This window comes from Leucoraja erinacea, unplaced genomic scaffold (genome assembly GCF_028641065.1).
Source record: "Leucoraja erinacea ecotype New England unplaced genomic scaffold, Leri_hhj_1 Leri_60S, whole genome shotgun sequence".
Classification (NCBI taxonomy): domain Eukaryota; kingdom Metazoa; phylum Chordata; class Chondrichthyes; order Rajiformes; family Rajidae; genus Leucoraja; species Leucoraja erinaceus.
In genome coordinates, this window is record NW_026576520.1 from 298,649 (window position 1) to 316,700 (window position 18,052).

Below are 18,052 nucleotides of genomic sequence, written 5' to 3' on the forward strand. Positions count from 1 at the left end.
ATCGCCGGAGCCGTATGGAGTTGTGCAGAGCTGGTCCCGACATTGCGTGGGGCTCCGACTCGTTCGCAGAGTCTTGACAGCGTACGCCTAGCGCAAACTTCCCGCGGACTTCAACTGGTACGGGATCACTCGACCTCCGCACAGCCCCCGCTTCCGGTTTGGTCGCGCTCGCTGCATGCAGTCACATGCTCGTGGGACAGGCCCTTTAGTGTGTTACAGCACCTGCGACCCGCGTTTGATCCCGACTACGGGTGCTGTCTGTACGGTACTTGTATGTTCTCCCTCGCGGGTTTTCTCCAGGTGCTCCAGTTTCATGTCATCGGAGCAGGATTAGGCCATTCCCCCATCGAGACTATTCTACAATAGACAATAAACAATAGGTGCAGGAGGCCATTCGGCCCTTCGAGCCAGCACCGCCATTCAATGTGATCATGGCTGATCATCCACAATCAGTACAGGGGGAACTTCTTTACTCAGAGAGTGGTAGCGGTGTGGAATGAGCTTCCAGTGGAAGTGGTGGAGGCAGGTTCGTTGGTATCATTTAAAAATAAATTGGATAGGCATATGGATGAGAAGGGAATGGAGGGTTATGGTATGAGTGCAGGCAGGTGGGACTAAGGGAAAAAGGTTGTTCGGCACGGACTTGTAGGGCCGAGATGGCCTGTTTCCGTGCTGTAATTGTTACATGGTTATATGGTTACCCCGTTCCTGCCTTCTCCCCATATTCCCTGACTCCGCTATATTTAAGAACTCTACCTAACTATCTCTTGCAAGCATCTTGAAAATTGGCCTCCACTGCCTTCTGAGGCAGAGAATTCCACAGATTCCCAATTCTCTGGGTGAAAATGTTTTTCCTCATCGTTCTAAATGGCCTACCCATTATTCTTAAACTGTGGCCCCTGGCTCTGGACTCCCCCAACATTGGTAGGGTTCTGCATTAAGATGGAAAGATGGAATGTAGAACCACTGGGCCACAGTTTAAAAATAAGGGGCCGGTCATTTAGGACTGAGATGAGGAGAAACTGCTTGACCCAGTAAGTTGTGAATCTGTGGAATTCTCCGCTACAGAAGGCAGTGGGGGCCAATTCACTGGATGTTTTCAAGAGAGAGTTAGATTTAACTTGAGGCTAAAGAAATCAAGGGATATGGGGAGAAGGCAGGAAATGGGTACTGATTTTAGATGATCACTAGACGAAGTGCAGACCCGTTGGGTCTGCTCCCCCAATGGTGTGATCCCCCAACCCAATATTCCACCATGCACCCGTCTCCTCCAAAGGAACTGAACCCGTTCCCAAATGTAAGATTCCAGCACTCCCCTGCCTCCCTCAGCAGTGGATAGGGGAAAAAACTCCAATTGCACCTCCCCTGCCTTCTGCAGCAGTTCCAATTGCAATACCAATTGGCCCTCCCCCTCCTGTTGAAGCACTTGCTGTGATATCCCATTGAGGTGAAAAGTTCAGAGTGTTCCTGTCTTGCAACTTTGTTTTGAAGTGTGTTGGAAGCTGATAGGAAGGAGCAGCGAATCAAAGGGCAGAAAGGCAGCCGGACGCCAGGCGGCAGGCACACAGTTTTAATATATAATAGATAGATATTGACTGGCGGTGTTGGCTCGAAGGGTCGAATGGCCTACTCCTGCACTTACTATCTATGTATCTATCAGGCCAAAGATGCAGATATTAATATTTAAGAAACTCTTAGTTAGGCGTATAGATATTCGGGGAATGAAGGGATATGGATGATGTGCAGGTAGAAGAGATGGTCTTGGCATCATGTTCGACACAGACATTGTTGGCTGATGGTCCTGTTCTTGTGCTGTACTGTTAGAAACATATAAACATAGCAAATAGGTGAAGGAGGAGGCCATTCGGCCCTTCGAGCCAGCACCGCCATTCATTGTGATCATGGCTGATCGTCCCCAATCAATAACCCTTGCCTGCCTTCTCCCCATATCCCTTGACACCACTAGCTCCTAGAGCTCCATCTAATTATCTCTTAAATCCATCCAGTGACTTGGCCTCCACTGCCCTCTGTGGCAGAGAATTCCATAAATTCACAACTCTCTGGGTGAAAACGTTTTTTCTCACCTCAGTCTTAAATGACCTCCCCTTTATTCTAAGACTGTGTGGCCCCTGGTTCTGGTCTAATAGACAGCAGAATAGGCATCACAAGATTGTTATTTTGCCCGTGGAAATCACTGCATCCACTCTAATGTAAGGAGAAATTAATTTAGCAATCGCGTTTAGTTTGAAAACACAGCTCGGCAACAGTCCCTTCAGCCCACCGAGTCAGCGCTGACCAGCGATCCCCGTATACTAGCCCTATCCTATACACTAGGGTTAATTTACAATTTTTACCAAAGCCAATTAACCTACAAACCTGCACGTCTTTGGAGTGTGGGAATAAACCGCAGCACCTGGGGAAAACCCACATAGGTCACGGGGAGAACATGCAAACTCCGTACAGACAGCACCCGTAGTAATGGATGGAACCCGGGTGTCTGGCGCTGTGGCAACTCTACCGCTGCTCCACCGTGCCGTCCCAAAGTGGAGGGAGCGGAGGATCCTATTATTGTGCTGTACTGTTCTAATAGACCGCAGAATAGGCAGCACACGATTGCTATCCTGCCTATGGAAGCCACTTTCATGTTGAGAGAAATTAAATTTGCAACTGTGGCGTAGGGAATCAATGTTTTTGCAGGTCAGGAGAATACTCAGCTTAAACATTAAAGGCTCTCCTTTTTTATTCCACTTTCAATAGACAATAGGTGCAGGAGTAGGCCATTCGGCCCTTCGAGCCTGCAACGCCAATCATTGTGATCATGACTTGATCATCCACAATCAGTACCCCATTCCTGCCTTCTCCCCATATCCCCTGACTCCGTTATCTTTAAGAACCGTATCTAAAGGGCCCATCCTACTGTACGAGGTCATTCAAGGGCTCTGCCGAGTTTTAAAAAAAATCTAACTCGTGGTAAGCACCTAGAATGTACGTAGCGGGTACGTCGGTGCTCGGGGACGTCTCTTAGCAGCTCGTAACGCTAACGGCAGGTACTCGGGAAACGCGGTAAGCTCATGAAGATTTTTCAACATGTTGACAAATGTCCACGTGAGCCCCGAGTCCCTACGAGCGGCTATTACCATAATTCTCCAAGTTCGAATCAGGGGAAACTTGGGAAAACACTTGAATTACCTCGTACAGTGGGACAGGCCCTTTACTCTTTCTTGAAAGCATCCAGAGAATTGGCCTCCACCACCTTCGGAGGCAGTGAATTCCACAGATTCACAACTCTCTGGGTGAAATCTCAGTCCTAAACGGCATGCCCCTTATTCTTAAACTGCGGGCCCTGGTTCCAAGATCCTCAGATGTGAAAATAAATTTGTGTTCGTTCATCCCCCCTATCTGTAACTATTATGGATTCTCATTCAAACTTTTCTTTAAATAAAAATCAACATTTTCCCAAATCAAAGCTTGCGTTTTAAGCTCCTTATCAACACTCACTGTAGTGTCCACAGTTCATCTGAAAAGGTTATGAGCTTGCTTATCTCACCTCATATGTTGCCTCAAATCTACCATATCAGTAAATCCACAAAGCTCATCTTCTGGGGAAAATAACTACAGATGAATCAGTGGCTGCTAGCGTAGCTTTTCAATTTTTTAACTAGTATCCGTTTTCTCAAATTTAACATCAAATTAAACCAATTAAACTTTTAAAGATTTGCCTTCATCAGTCAGAGTATCGAGTATAGAAGTTGGTAGGTCATGTTGCTGTTGTAGAAGGCGTTGGTGAGACCGCATTTAGAATATTGTGTTCAGTTCTGGGCACCGTGTTATAGGAAAGATATTGTCAAGCTTGAAAAGGTTTAGAAAAGATTTACGAGGATGTTGCCAGGACTAGAGGGTGTGAGCTACAGGGAGAGGTTGAGTAGGCTGGGTCTCTATTCCTTGGAGTGGAGGAGGGTGAGGGGAGATCTTATAGAGGCGTACAAAATCATGAGAGGAATAGATCGGGTAGATGCACAGAGTCTCTTACCCAGAGTAATGGGAATCGAGGACCAGAGGACATAGGTTCAAGGTGAAGGGGAAAAGATTTAACAGGAATCCGAGTGGTAACTTTTCACACGAAGGGTGGTGGGTGTATGGAACGAGCTGCCAGAGGAGGTAGTTGAGGCTGGGACTATCTCAATGTTTAAGATGCAGTTGGACAGGTACATGGATAGGACAGGTATAGAGAGATATGGGCCAAACGCAGGCAGGTGGGACTCATGTAGATGGGGCATGTTGGTCAGCATGGGCAAGGATCTATCTATGACTAAGATCACACACAGCAGCAAGTTTGTGGAACATTGTGTCACGTGGGTTGAAGGAGGGTTAGTTTAGTTTAGTTTAGTTTAGAGGTACAGCTTCAGCCCACCAAGTCTGCACCAGGCAGCTCCCCATGCATTAACACTACCCGACATACACTGGGGACAATTATTACATTTTCACCCACAAATCTGTACTAAACAGTTAGACAGGTACATGGAGAGGGATATGGGGCAAGTGCAGGCAGGTGGGACTAGTGTAGCTAGGACATTGTTGGCCAGTGTGGACAAGTTGGGCCAAAGGGCCTATTTCCACGCTGTATCACTCTGACTCCATGACTCTATTTGTGTGGTTGCTTTTCTACTCAAATGACACTATTCAGTCTGAAGAAGGGCCCCGACCCAAAAAGCAGCCGAACCAAGAGATGTCACAAAGGTCTGGGGGAATTCAGCGGGTCACGCAGCATCTGTGGAAGGACAGATGACTTTTCAGGTCAGGACTCCCCTTCACAAGCTGCCTGACCCTCTGATTCCATCTAGCACATTATTTTTTACTCAAATATATCTATTGCTCATTCCAATGTATTACTACTCTTCCACACCCTGATCCAGGATGTGGAGGAATCTGCCTACAGACACGAAGTGTCACAGCTGGCATCCTGGTGCCATCGTAACAACGTAGAGCTCAATACTCTTAAGACAGTGGAATTGATTGTAGACTTTAGGAGAGCTCCCCCTCCCCTCACCAAACTCACCATCAACAACACCACAGTCACATCTGTGGAGTCTTTTAAGTTCCTGGGAACCATCATCTCCAAGGACCTTAAGTGGGGGCTACCATCGACTCCACAGTCAAAAAGACACAACAGAGGATGTACTTCCTGCGGCAGCTGAGGAAGCACAATCTGCCACAGGCAATGAGGGCCCATTTCTACACGGCCATCGTAGAGTCTGTTCTCACCTTCTCCATCATGGTCTGGTTTGGCTCAGCCACCATGCACAACACCTGGAGGCTGCAGAAAATCATCCGATCAGCTGAGAAGGTTATTGGCTGCAACCTTCCATCCATTGACGAACTGTACACTGCAAGGGCCAGGAAGCGAGCAGGCAAGATCATCTCTGACCCCTCTCACCCTGGCCACAAACTCTTTGAATCACTTCCCTCTGGAAGGCGACTCCGGACTGTCAAAGCTGCCACAGCCAGACATAAAAACAGTTTTTATCCATGAGTAGTTGCTCTACTCAACAGCCAAAAATCTGTAGTCTCCCTTTGATCTGGTATTTTGTTGGTTCACATGCTTGATCAATGGTGTTTTATCATTCATGTCTTATTATTATTATTAATGTTTAGTGTTTTCTGAGTCATTTGTAACTGTCACTGTATGTCATGTTGTTACTTGTGGGCGGAGCACCAAGGCAAATTCCTTGTATGTGAATACTTGGCCAATAAACAGAGAGTTGTGAGTCTGTGGAATTCACTGCCTCAGAGGGCGGTGGAGGGTCGGTTCTCTGGATGATTTCAAGAGAGAGCTAGATAGAGCTCTTGAAGATAGCAGTCAGAGGATATGGGGAGAAGGCAGGAACAGGGTACGGATTGTGGATGATCAGCCATGATCACATTGAATGGTAGTGCTGGCTCGAAGGGCCGAATGGCCTACTCCTGCACCTATTGTCTGTTCCCAGAGATGCTGCCGCATACTTTCATAGAAACATAGAAAGTAGGTGCAGGAGTAGGCCATTCGGCCCTTCGAGCCTGCACCGCCATTCAATATGATCATGGCTGATCATCCAACTCAGTATCCCGTAACTGCCTTCTCTCCATACCCCCTGATCCCCTTAGCCACAAGGGCCACATCTAACTCCCTCTTAAATATAGCCAATGAACTGGCCTCAACTACCTTTTGTGGCAGAGAATTCCACAGATTCACCACTCTCTGTGTGAAAAAGGTTTTTCTCATCTTGGTCCTAAAAGATTTCCCCCTTATCCTTAAACTGTGACCCCTTGTTCTGGACTTCCCCAACATCGGGAACAATCTTCCTGCATCTAGCCTGTCCAACCGCTTAAGAATTTTGTAAGTTTCTATAAGATTCCCCCCTCAATCTTCTAAATTCTAGCGAGTACAAGAAGAGTCTATCCAGTCTTTCTTCATATGAAAGTCCTGACATCCCAGGAATCAGTCTGGTGAACCGTCTCTGTACTCCCTCTATGGCAAGAATGTCTTTCCTCAGATTAGGAGACCAAAACTGTATGCAATACTACAGGTGTGGTCTCACCAAGACCCTGTACAACTGCACTCTTCACTTCATTGTACAGTAGTATTTTTCAGCTTGCACTGTAATCTCGCTGTTTTGCACCCATCATTGTATTTATCACTGCTGCATGCACACTGTATCAGCCAGCATGGAGGTGGTGGCTCAAAGAGATTGTTCCGTACTGTACAACTCAATGACACTCATTGCCCCAGCCAACTTACTATCTATGGCAGGGGATGCCAACCTTTTTTTGTCCCGTTTACCCCAGGCAACTTTAATAGCACATAACAGTGTTATGAACAACTAATGATGAACAGATACCGGTATACCAGAACCAAACACAGTCAGTCAATGAGACAAAATATATACAAATCCAGAATCAACACATTTACCCCCTGAGCAGGCACAGTTTACCCCCCTGGAGGTTAATATACCCCAGGTTGGGAACCCTTGATCATAGGGGCCACACATCTGTACCAGAGCTACAGAACTTTAGTGAAAAGTATCATACATTATCTTAATAGGTGCTCATTTAAAAATGGACAAATTGCATTTGTTTGAAATGGCAGATTCAGGAATAGCTTCTTCCCCTGTTATCAGACTTCTGTACAGTCAGTCCCATAAGCCATGGGCATAGTCCCGATCTCCCAACCTACCTCGTTGCAGGCCTTGCACTTTTCTTTCTCTGAATCTCCTCTGTAACTGTAACATAATACTCTGCACTTAAAACAATTTTTTTGTTGTTTTAGTTTAGTTCATTATTGTCACGTGCATCGAATGACAGCAAAAAGGTTTTTGTTGTGTGCTGACCAGTTAGTAAAAAAATTATTAAACTCATGCAGAGTACTCTTTCATTGGATCTCACAAAAGCCAGTAGTAATAGTAGCAGTAGTAATAGTAGCAGTAGTAATAGTACTTTAATAGGATTATTAAGGGTTTGGATACTAGAGGCAGGAAACATGTTCCCGATGTTGGAGGAGTCCAGAACCAGGGGCCACAGTTTAAGAATAAGGGGCAAGCCATTTAGAACGGAGACGAGGAAACACTTTTTCTCACAGAGAGTTGCGAGTCTGTAGAATTCTCTGCCTCAGAGGGCGGTGGAGGCAGGTTTTCTCTGGATACTTTCAAGAGAGAGCTCGATAGGGCTCTTAAAGATAGCGGGGTCAGGGGATATGGGGAGAAGGCAGGAACGGGGTACTGATTGTGGATGATCAGCCATGATCGCATTGAATGGCGGTGCTGGCACGAAGGGCCGAATGGCCTACTCCTGCACCCATTGTCTATTGCTCCTCGGTCATGACTGACCATGGGTGAAGCATCCTAGTTGTTGGCTGCTTGCTCCAAACCTCAGCTCATCATACTCATGCAGAGTACTCTTTGATTGGATCTCACAAAAAGCTTTTCACTGCATAAAATATAGAAAAGTACAGCACAGGCCCTTCGGCCCACAATGTCTGTGTCAAACATGATGCCAAGACCAACTCTTGACTGCCTACACTTAATCCATTTCCCTCAATTCCTGCATAACCCAAAAGTCTCTGAAGCACCTCCATTGCATCTGCCTCCCCCACCACCCCTGGTAGCGCTCGCCAGGCCCCCACAAAAACCTTGCCCCACACATCTCCTTTAAACTTTGCCCTCTAGTATTTGTAGGAAGGAACTGCAGATGCTGGCTGACATCGAAGATAGACACAAATATTCTGGAATAACTCGGGTCAGGCAGCATCTCTAGAGAAACAGAATAGGTCATTTTTCGAGTCGACACCCTTCTTCAGACTGAGGAAGGGGTGGAAGATTGCAGCCTTCACGTGGTCCGCCCCGTTTCAACTAATGCAATCAACTCGACGTGCACAAACGGAATATCAAATAGAACAAGTTGTCCTCCAACTTTAGGCTGTGCACGCCACACAAAAGAAGCAGACTGAGGAAGTATTCCAATATTTGATATTTCCCCCTTGTATTTGATATTTCCTTCCTGGAAGAAAGGCTCTGATTTGTGTATCTCAGTAGAGGTTGCAAAAATAAACCAATACCTACAGTGCATTCAGAAAGTATTCAGACCCCTTCACTTTTTCCACGTTTTGTTACGTTACAGCCTTATTCCAAAATGGATTACATTTTCTTATTTTATCATCAATTTACACACAATACCCCATAATAAAAAAAGCAAAAACAGGTGCTTAGAAATTTCTCCAGAAACTAGAAACCCTCAAGAAACTTCAAACATACGCCAAATGTGCTTGGAGAACATGTGGCTTTCTATAAGGGCCTGTCCCACTGTATGAGATAATTCAAGAGCTCTCCCGGGTTTAAAAAAAAATCAAACTGGTGGTAAGTACGTAGAATGTACGTAGCGGGTACGTCGGAGCTCAGGACGTCTCTTAGCGGCTCGTAACGCTAACGGCAGGTACTCGTGAAGACTTTTCAGCATGTTGAAAAACGTCCACGAGAGCCCCGAGTACCTACAAGCGGCTATTACCAATAATGATTGGCTCTATCTAGGGTCTCGATCAGCTTACCCATTTTCCATGTCAGTGCAACAAGTCTCACCTTCAAACGTAAACATTACTATGGCCACTTGCCAACTCTTTAGTAAAACAGACAAAAAAAACTGGATCGCTTATTTCACTTGCCAAGGTAAGGAGCCAGATTTCACAGCATAAACACCAGCTCCCTGGAGCCAGCAGAAAAGCTCGAATGATTCTGCCAAAGGGTGGCAATCCAGAACAATGCACCGAACAGCACAGCACAGGCCCTTCAGCCCACAGTGTCTGTGCCGAACAAGATGCCAAGTTAAATCATAAGCCAGAGGGAGTGCAGAGACGTTCACCAGACTGATTCCTGGGATGTTGAAAGGACTGTCTTATGAAGAGACTGGATACCTATAAGCGACTATACTCTCTAGAATTTAGGAGATATCTAGGGTCTTATATCAACTTACCCATTTTTAAGGGTTGGACAGTGCAAGAAGTGCAGGAACCTTGTTCCCGATGTAACATTAGTCCAGGACAAGGGGTCCACAGCTTTAGGATAACAGGGAAATCCTTTAAAAAAAAGATGAGAAGAACTTTTTTCACACAGAGAGTAGTGAATCTCTGGAACTCTCTGCACAGAGGGTAAACAGGCCAGTTCATTGGCTATATTTAAGAGGGAGTTAGATGTGGCCCTTGTGGCTAAGGGGATCAGGGGGTATGGAGAGAAGGCAGGTACGGGATACTGAGTTGAATGATCAGCCAGATCATATTGAATGGCGGTGCAGGCTCGAAGGGCCGAATGGCCTACTCCTGCACCTAATTTCTATGTTTCTAAGGTCATAAGGGGGAGTAGGCCATTCGGCCCATCAAGTCTACTCCGCCATGGCTGATCTATCTCTTCCTCCAAACCCCATTTTCCTGGCTTCCCCCAAAACCTCTGACACCCGTACTAATCAAGAATCTATCTATCTCTGCCTTAAAAAATATCCACTGATTGCCTCCACAGCCTTCTGTGGCAAAGAATTCCACAGATTCACCACCCTATGACTAAATACATGCATTCTAATCTCCTTCCTAAAGGAACGTCCTTTAATACTGAGGCTGACCAATAGTCTTAGACTCTCCCACCAGTGGAAACATCCTCTCCACATCCACTCTATCCAAGCCTTTCACTATTCTGTATGTTTCAATGAGCTCCCCTCTCATTCATTTAAACTGATCTCATCTGCCTGATCTACAGATCTACATGATCTGTAGCCATCTATTCCTTGTACTTCCATGTGCCTATCCCAAATACTCTTAAACAGTCCACCACCACTCCTGGCAATGTGTTCCAAGCCCCCCCTCTGTGTTAAAAGAAAACGTGCCTCACAGGTTTCCATTAAGCTTCTATGGTTGCATACCCAATGGCCTCCTCCTGCACCTATTTTCTATGTTTCTTGTCATGAAGGGGGTCCTTGTTCATCAGTCTATGAAATGAAGCATGCAGGTACAGCAGGCAGTGAAGAAAGCAAATGGCATGTTGGCCTTTATAACAAGAGGAATCGAATATAGGAGCAAAGAGGTTCTTCTGCAGTTGTACAGAGCCCGAGTGACACCACACCTGTGTGCAGTTTTGGTCCTCTAATTTGAGGAAGGACATTCTTGCTATTGAGGGAGTGCAGCGTAGGTTTACAAGGTTAATTCCCGGGATGGCGGGACTGTCATATGCTGAGAGAATGGAGCAGCTGGGCTTGTAGACTCTGGAGTTTAGAAGGAAGAGAGGGGATTCTCATTGAAACATATAAGATTGTTAAGGGTTTGGACACGCTAGAGGCAGGAAACATGTTCCCGATGTTGGGGGAAGTCCAGAACCAGAGGCCACAGTTTAAGAATAAGGGGTAAGCCATTTAGAACAGAGATGAGGCAAACACTTTTTCCACACAGAGAGTTGTGAGTCTGTGGAATTCTCTGCATCAGAGGACGGTGGAGGCAGGTTCTCTGGATGCTTTCAAGAGAGAGCTAGATAGGGCTCTTAAAGATAGCGGAGTCAGGGGATATCGGGAGAAGGCAGGAACGGGGTACTGATTGTGGATGATCAGCCATGGTCACATTGAATGGCGGTGCTGGCACGAAGGGCCGAATGACCTACTTCTGCACGTATTGTCTATGTCATACTGTACATGAGTACAATCAAAGTCTGAAGACTGAAGGGTCCCGACATAGCGACTGTGCTTGTATACATTGGAATTTTGAAGGAGGATAGGGGAGCTTATTGAAACATATAAGATTATTAAGGGATTGGACACGCTCGAGGCAGGAAACATGGTCCCCATGTTGGGGTAGTCCAGAATCGGGGGCCACAGTTGAAGAATAAGGGGCAAGCCATTTTGAACAGAGATGAAGAAAAACCTTTTCACCCAGAGAGTTGCGAGTCTGTGGAATTCTCTGCCTCAGAAGTGGAGGCTGATTCCTTAGATGCTTTCAAGAGAGAGTTAGATAGGGCTCTTAAAGATAGCAGAGTCAAGGGATATGGGGGGAAGGCAGGAACAGGGTACTGATCGTGGATGATCAGCCATGATCATGGTGAATGGCTGTGCTGGCTCAAAGGGCCGAAAGGTCTACTCCTGCACCTATTGTCTATTGAAACGTCACCTATCCACGTTTTCCTGCGATGCTGCCCGACCTGCTGAATTACAGCAGCATTTTGTCTCTTGCATACGTACAACATGTAATGCAAAGTATGCAGAATGTAGTGTTACAAAATGACAGTGTTACAGTTGGAATACAATGTCCTGCAATAAGGTGGGATGGAAGATCAGTCGACACCCTAGCTTATGGGGTTGGGAGGGGAGTGCGGATTTGTTCTTCAATCTGATTACAGCGTGGAAACAGGCCCTTCGGCCCACCGGATCCGCGCCGACCAGCGATCCCCGCACATTAACACTATGCTACCCACACGCGGGACAATTTTTACATTTTCCAAGCCAATTAGATAGATAGAAGATAGATAGAATCTTTATTTGCCACGCAACCAGGGTTGGTGGTATTTGGGTTTGGTACATGATGGTACACTGCTTTAGTTACATACCACTAATAACACAGATCACCGTAATAAAGTGCATCCATACCACATCACAAATCACAAATCTCACCAACAATACATAGTGCAAAAGAACAAACAAGGACCATAGACAAGACACTGTATACATCAAAAGTCATATTATTGTCTGATTATTGGACGGAATTGAGAGTTCTTATTGCTGAGGGGAAGAAACTGTTTTTAAAGCGGGTGGTTTTAGCAGAAAGTGACCTGAGGCGCCTCCCTGAAGAGAGAGACTGAAAAAGGTGATTTGCTGGATGGGAGTGGTCTGAGATGATCTTTTTTGCCCGTTTTGAGGTACGTTGGAGATAAATGGAATGGATTGAGGGGAGGGGGGAGTTGATGATCCTGGAGGCCTTGGAGACAATGCGCTGTATTCTGTGTAGTGAGTGACTATCGGTGTTACCGTACCAGACTGTGATTGAGGAGGTGATGATGCTTTCAATGATTGATTGATAGAAACGGACCAGGAGGTGTTTATGGACTCTGAACTTTTTGAGCTGTCTGAGGAAATATAGGCGTTGTTGACCTTTCTTGATGACGTGGTCTGCATTGATGTGCCATTTTAGATTATTGGAGATATAGGTGCCTAGAAACTTAAATGAGTTTGTGGAGGTTATGGGGTGAGAGTTGACATGGACCGGGGGTTTGTGGTTTTGATTGCATCTGAAATCTATGATAGTTTCTAAGGTTTTTGAAGTATTAAGCTGGAGGTTGTTGTCTGCGCACCAATTAACCTACAAACCTGGACGTCTTTGGAGTGTGGGAGGAAACCGAAAATCTCGGAGAAAACCCACGCAGGTCACGGGGAGAACGTGTAAACTCCGTACAGACAGCACCCGTAGTCGGGATGGAACCCGGGGTCTCTCTACTGCTGTGCCACCATCGTTTCTGAGACTGGTGGTGTGTGCATTCAAGCTTCTGTGTCATCTGCCCTACAGGAGAGGGATGAATGAATGATGCCAAGGATGGTTAATAGGGTCTCAATGAAGCACGCTGCTGTGTGCTGGACCTCGTGAAGCTTTGTGTATTGTTGAAGCTGCAGACATTGAGGCATGTGAAGAGTATCCCACACCTCTTACTTGAACTTTGGAGATGGCAGAAACGTTTTGGAGCATCAGGAATCATATCACTCGCTACCGAATACCCAGCCTCCAACCAGTCATAGGGTTACAGTCATAAAACCGAGGAAAAAGGCCCTTTGGCTTCACTTGCCCATGCCCCATCTACACTAGACCTATCTGCCCGCGTTTGACCCATATCCCTCTAAACCTGTCCTATCCATTGTTTCTTATTTTATAATCAATTTACACACAATACCTAATTGTTTCTTAAACGTTGCAATTGTACCTACCCCAACCAGCAGTTCGTTCCATACACCCACCGCCCTTTGTGTAAAAAAGTTACCCCCTGGGTTCCCATTAAATCCTTCCCCCCCTCACCTTAAACCTATGTCCTCTTAAAAATCCATGCAAAACAACACGAGACTCTCAATCGAGTTTGAGACAGACAGAAGTACGGTACGATGCACTGCAATAGAACTTCATTTATCCCAGGAGGGAAATTCTACTGGCAACAGTCATAAAACACAAGATACATGGAACATGAGATTAAAGGACACCGTGGCTGGCGGGCGGGCAGGCCGGCTGAAGGCGCTGAGGTGTCCGCTGTCTGGTCCCGGCGGCCGCTCGCAACCACCCGAGCTACTGAATGAGTAATGGCATGATCCCCAACCCCCCTCCTTCTCAACGCTCCTGCCTTCCCCGCAACTTTACCCCTGGTGGCCCAGTCAAGTTTGCTACTTTGTGCAGCCCAGGCCGTGCTGACCCGGGCCAGACTCCCCACCCGCTGTGGAAAGGAACTCTTCCCCCCCCCCCAGCGGCGCTGTCCTTTTACAGCCGTTTCCCACTTATAACAACCATATAACAATTACAGCACGGAAACAGGCCATCTCAGCCCTACAAGTCCGTGCCGAACAACTTTTTTTTTCCCTTAGTCCCACCTGCCTGCACTCATACCATAACCCTCCATTCCCTTCTCATCCATATGCCTATCCAATTTATTTTTAAATGATACCACCGAACCTGCCTCCACCACTTCCACTGGAAGCTCATTCCACACCGCTACCACTCCCTGAGTAAAGAAGTTCCCCCTCATGTTACCCCTTCACACAGTTCCAGGGTGGAAGGCGTGCCAGGTTTCACGGAGCAGTCACTGAGAGAGTGGCACTGCTCGGCCAACTCCACTCCAGCAGACGGCCACTGTCCCTGCTGCCCCGGCAGACAGCTGCTCCGTCTTCCCACCCTGGGGACCGAACCAGAGTCCTGGTAGAATGTCGCCATCATTTCAGATATCTTCAAATTCGTGACTATCTGAAAACATATACCCAAGACTACCAAACTTTGCTACCAGATATACTACCATTTAATAACCATATAACAATTACAGCACAGAAACAGGCCATCTCGACCCTTCTAGTCAGTGCCGAACACGTATTCTCCCCTAGTCCCATCTACCTGCGTTCAGACCATAACCCTCCATTCCTTTCCCGTCCATATAACTATCCAATTTATTTTTAAATGATAAAAACGAACCTGCCTCCACCACCTTCACTGGAAGCTCATTCCACACAGCTACCACTCTCTGAGTAAAGAAGTTCCCCCTCATGTTACCCCCTAAACTTCAGTCCCTTAATTCTCAAGTCATGTCCCCTTGTTTGAATCTTCCCTATTCTCAAAGGGAATAGCTTGTCCACGTCAACTCTGTCTATCCCTCTCATCATTTTAAAGACCTCTATCAAGGCCCCCCTTAACCTTCTGCGCTCCAAAGAATAAAGCCCTAACTTGTTCAACCTTTCTCTGTAACTTAGTTGCTGAAACCCAGGCAACATTCTAGACAAACGTATGAATAGAAATTCAGAGTCAAACAACTTATCATATTTGTATAACACCCTTCTAAATATAGAAATCCCATCGTCAGAAGCAATTAGAAGAGACTGGGAAGAAGAACTAGGCCTAAAAATTCTAAAAGACAGATGGGAAGAAAATCTTTTATATATATACGCAATTGTTCGATAACGTTAGACATACGTTAATTCAATTTAAAATACTGTATAGACTCTACTATTCAAAGTCTACACCAAATAATCTTTCCAAATGTATCCCCTATTTAGAAACATAGAAAATAGCAGGAGTAGGCCATTCGGCCCTTCGAGCCTGCACCGTCATTCAATGTGATCATGGCTGATCATCTAACTCAGTATCCTGTAACTGCCTTCTCTCCATACCCCCTGATCCCTTTAGCCACAAGGGCCACATCTAACTCCCTCTTAAATATAGCCAATGAACTGGCCCCAACTACCTTCTGTGGCAGAGAATTCCACAGATACACCACTGTGTGAAAAATGTTTTTCTCATCTCGGTCGTAAAAGACTTCCCTCTTATCCTTAAACTATGACCTCTTGTTCTGGACTTTCCAACATCGGGAATAATCTTTCTGCATCTTGCCTGTCCAACCCCTTAAGAATTTTGTACGTTTCTATAAGATCTGCCCTCAATCTTCTAAATTCTAGTGAGTACAAGCCGAGTCTATCCAGTCTTTCTTCATATGAAAGTCCTGACATCACAGGAATCAGTCTGGTGAACCTTCTCTGTACTCCCTCTATGGCAAGAATGTCTTTCCTCAGATTAGGAGAGCAAAACTGTACGCAATACTCCAGGTGTGGTCTCACCAAGACCCTGTACAACTCCAGTAGAACCTCCCTGCTCTGATACTCAAATCCTTTTGCTATGAATGCTAACATACCATTTGCCATCTTCACTGCCTGCTGCACCTGCATGCCTACTTTCAATGACTGGTGTACCATGATACCCAAGTCTCGTTGCATCTCCCCTTTTCCTAATCAGCCACCATTCAGATAATAGTCTACTTTCCTGATTTTGCCACCAAAGTGGATAACCTCACATTTATCCACATTCTACAGCATCTGCCATGTATTTGCCCACTCACCCAACCTATCCAAGTCACCTTGCAGCCTCCTAGCATCCTCCTCACGGTTAACACTGCCCCCCAGCTTCGTGTCATCCACAAAATTGGAGATGTTGCATTCAATTCCCTCATCCAGATCATTAATATATATTAGACAATATTACAATATATATTGTAAATAGCTGGGGTCCCAGCACTGAGCCTTGCGGTACCCCACTAGTCACTGCCTGCCATTGTGAAAAGGATCCTTCAAGAAGCAACTATAACACATTCCTTCGCCTCTTGCATAAAATTACATAATTTTTGGAGAGGAATTTTCTCTACCTTCTAAACTCCAGAGTGTACAAGCCCAGCTGTTCCATTCTCTCAGCATATGACAGTCCCGCCATCCCGTGAATTAACCTGGTGAACCTAAGCTGCATTCCATATAACCATATAACAATTACAGCACGGAAACAGGCCATCTCGGCCCTACAAGTCCATGCCGAACAAATTTTTTTCCCCTTAGTCCCACCTGCCTGCACTCGTACCATAACCCTCCATTCCCTTCTCAACCATATGCCTATCCAATTTATTTTTAAATGATACCAATGAACCTGCCTCCACCACTTCCACTGGGAGCTCATTCCACACCGCCACCACTCTCTGCGTAAAGAAGTTCCCCCTCATATTACCCCTAAACTTCTGTCCCTTAATTCTGAAGTCATGTCCTCTTGTTTGAATCTTCCCTATTCTCAAAGGGAAAAGCTTGTCCACATCAACTCTGTCTATCCCTCTCATCATTTTAAAGACCTCTATCAGGTCCCCCCTTAACCTTCTGCGCTACAAAGAATAAAGCCCTAACTTGTTCAACCTATCTCTGTAACTTAGTTGCTGAAACCCAGGCAACATTCTAGTAAATCTCCTCTGTACTCTCTCTATTTTGTTGACATCCTTAAATATTGACATTCCAAACAGGGACATGACATTCCCTGGGAGAATGTACAACTCCGTACAGACAGCACCCATAGTCAGGGTGGAACCAGGGTCTCTGGTGCTGCAAGGTAGCAACTCCACTGCTGTGCCCAAAACCGTGAAGATGTAAAACCGAGTCATAGATTCACAGAGTGGATGCTCGTAACATTTCAAAGGATCCATGGGAAGCATTGAACAAAAGGGAGCTTAAAACAATCGGCTGCATAGAATACCTCGGTGACAAAGAGAGTTCGAGGATCAATGATGTCCAGGAAATGTCTGAATCGCCCATGAAAAGTAGACTGAAAGAAAAAAAAGGGAAAAAAAAAAAATCAGATACAAACATTCATATTAACCAAAAGCAGATAAAAGCATTATCCACATAAGCTGGCAACAAAAATAATATGCAGGTGCATGTTACAGCTGAAATCTTAATTCAGTTAGAATTTTACAAATAATATTCAGAACCAAGAATTTGCATTTATATAACAGAAAATTGTCCCAGGGCACTTTGTACAATTGAAAGCATGGCGAGGAAGATAGGAGCTGATTAAAGGGCAAGAGAGATGTTTGGAGACTGAGGGGCTTAGAAAATTCCAGGGATTGCGGATGGGGGATAGATGGGAAAAAAAAAACACAGGGACACCGACACCAATGGTGGAACTGGAAACAATCTATAATAAATCGAATTAAAGGATGTGGAATATAGCATGGAGGCATTGCCTGGATGGGATTTAACCATATAACCATATAACAATTACAGCACGGAAACAGGCCATCTCGGCCCTACAAGTCCGTGCCGAACACATTTTTTTTCCCCTTAGTCCCACCTGCCTGCACTCATACCATAACCCTCCATTCCCTTCTCATCCATATACCTATCCAATTTATTTTTAAATGATACCAATGAACCTGCCGACACCAGTTCCACTGGAAGCTCATTCCACACCGCTACCACTCTCTGAGTAAAGAAGTTCCCCCTCATATTACCCCTAAACTTC

General features: G+C 45.7%; 1 protein-coding gene across 1 annotated transcript in view; it reads right to left on the bottom strand.

The window, feature by feature from the left end:
• The window catches only part of LOC129694297 (sideroflexin-5-like), a 237,661-nt gene that overhangs the window by 206,885 nt on the left and 12,724 nt on the right, over window positions 1–18,052 (bottom strand). The window contains 1 exon segment of the mRNA XM_055631006.1: window positions 17,285–17,353. Within this exon segment, the coding sequence (XP_055486981.1) occupies window positions 17,285–17,353 (69 nt within the window).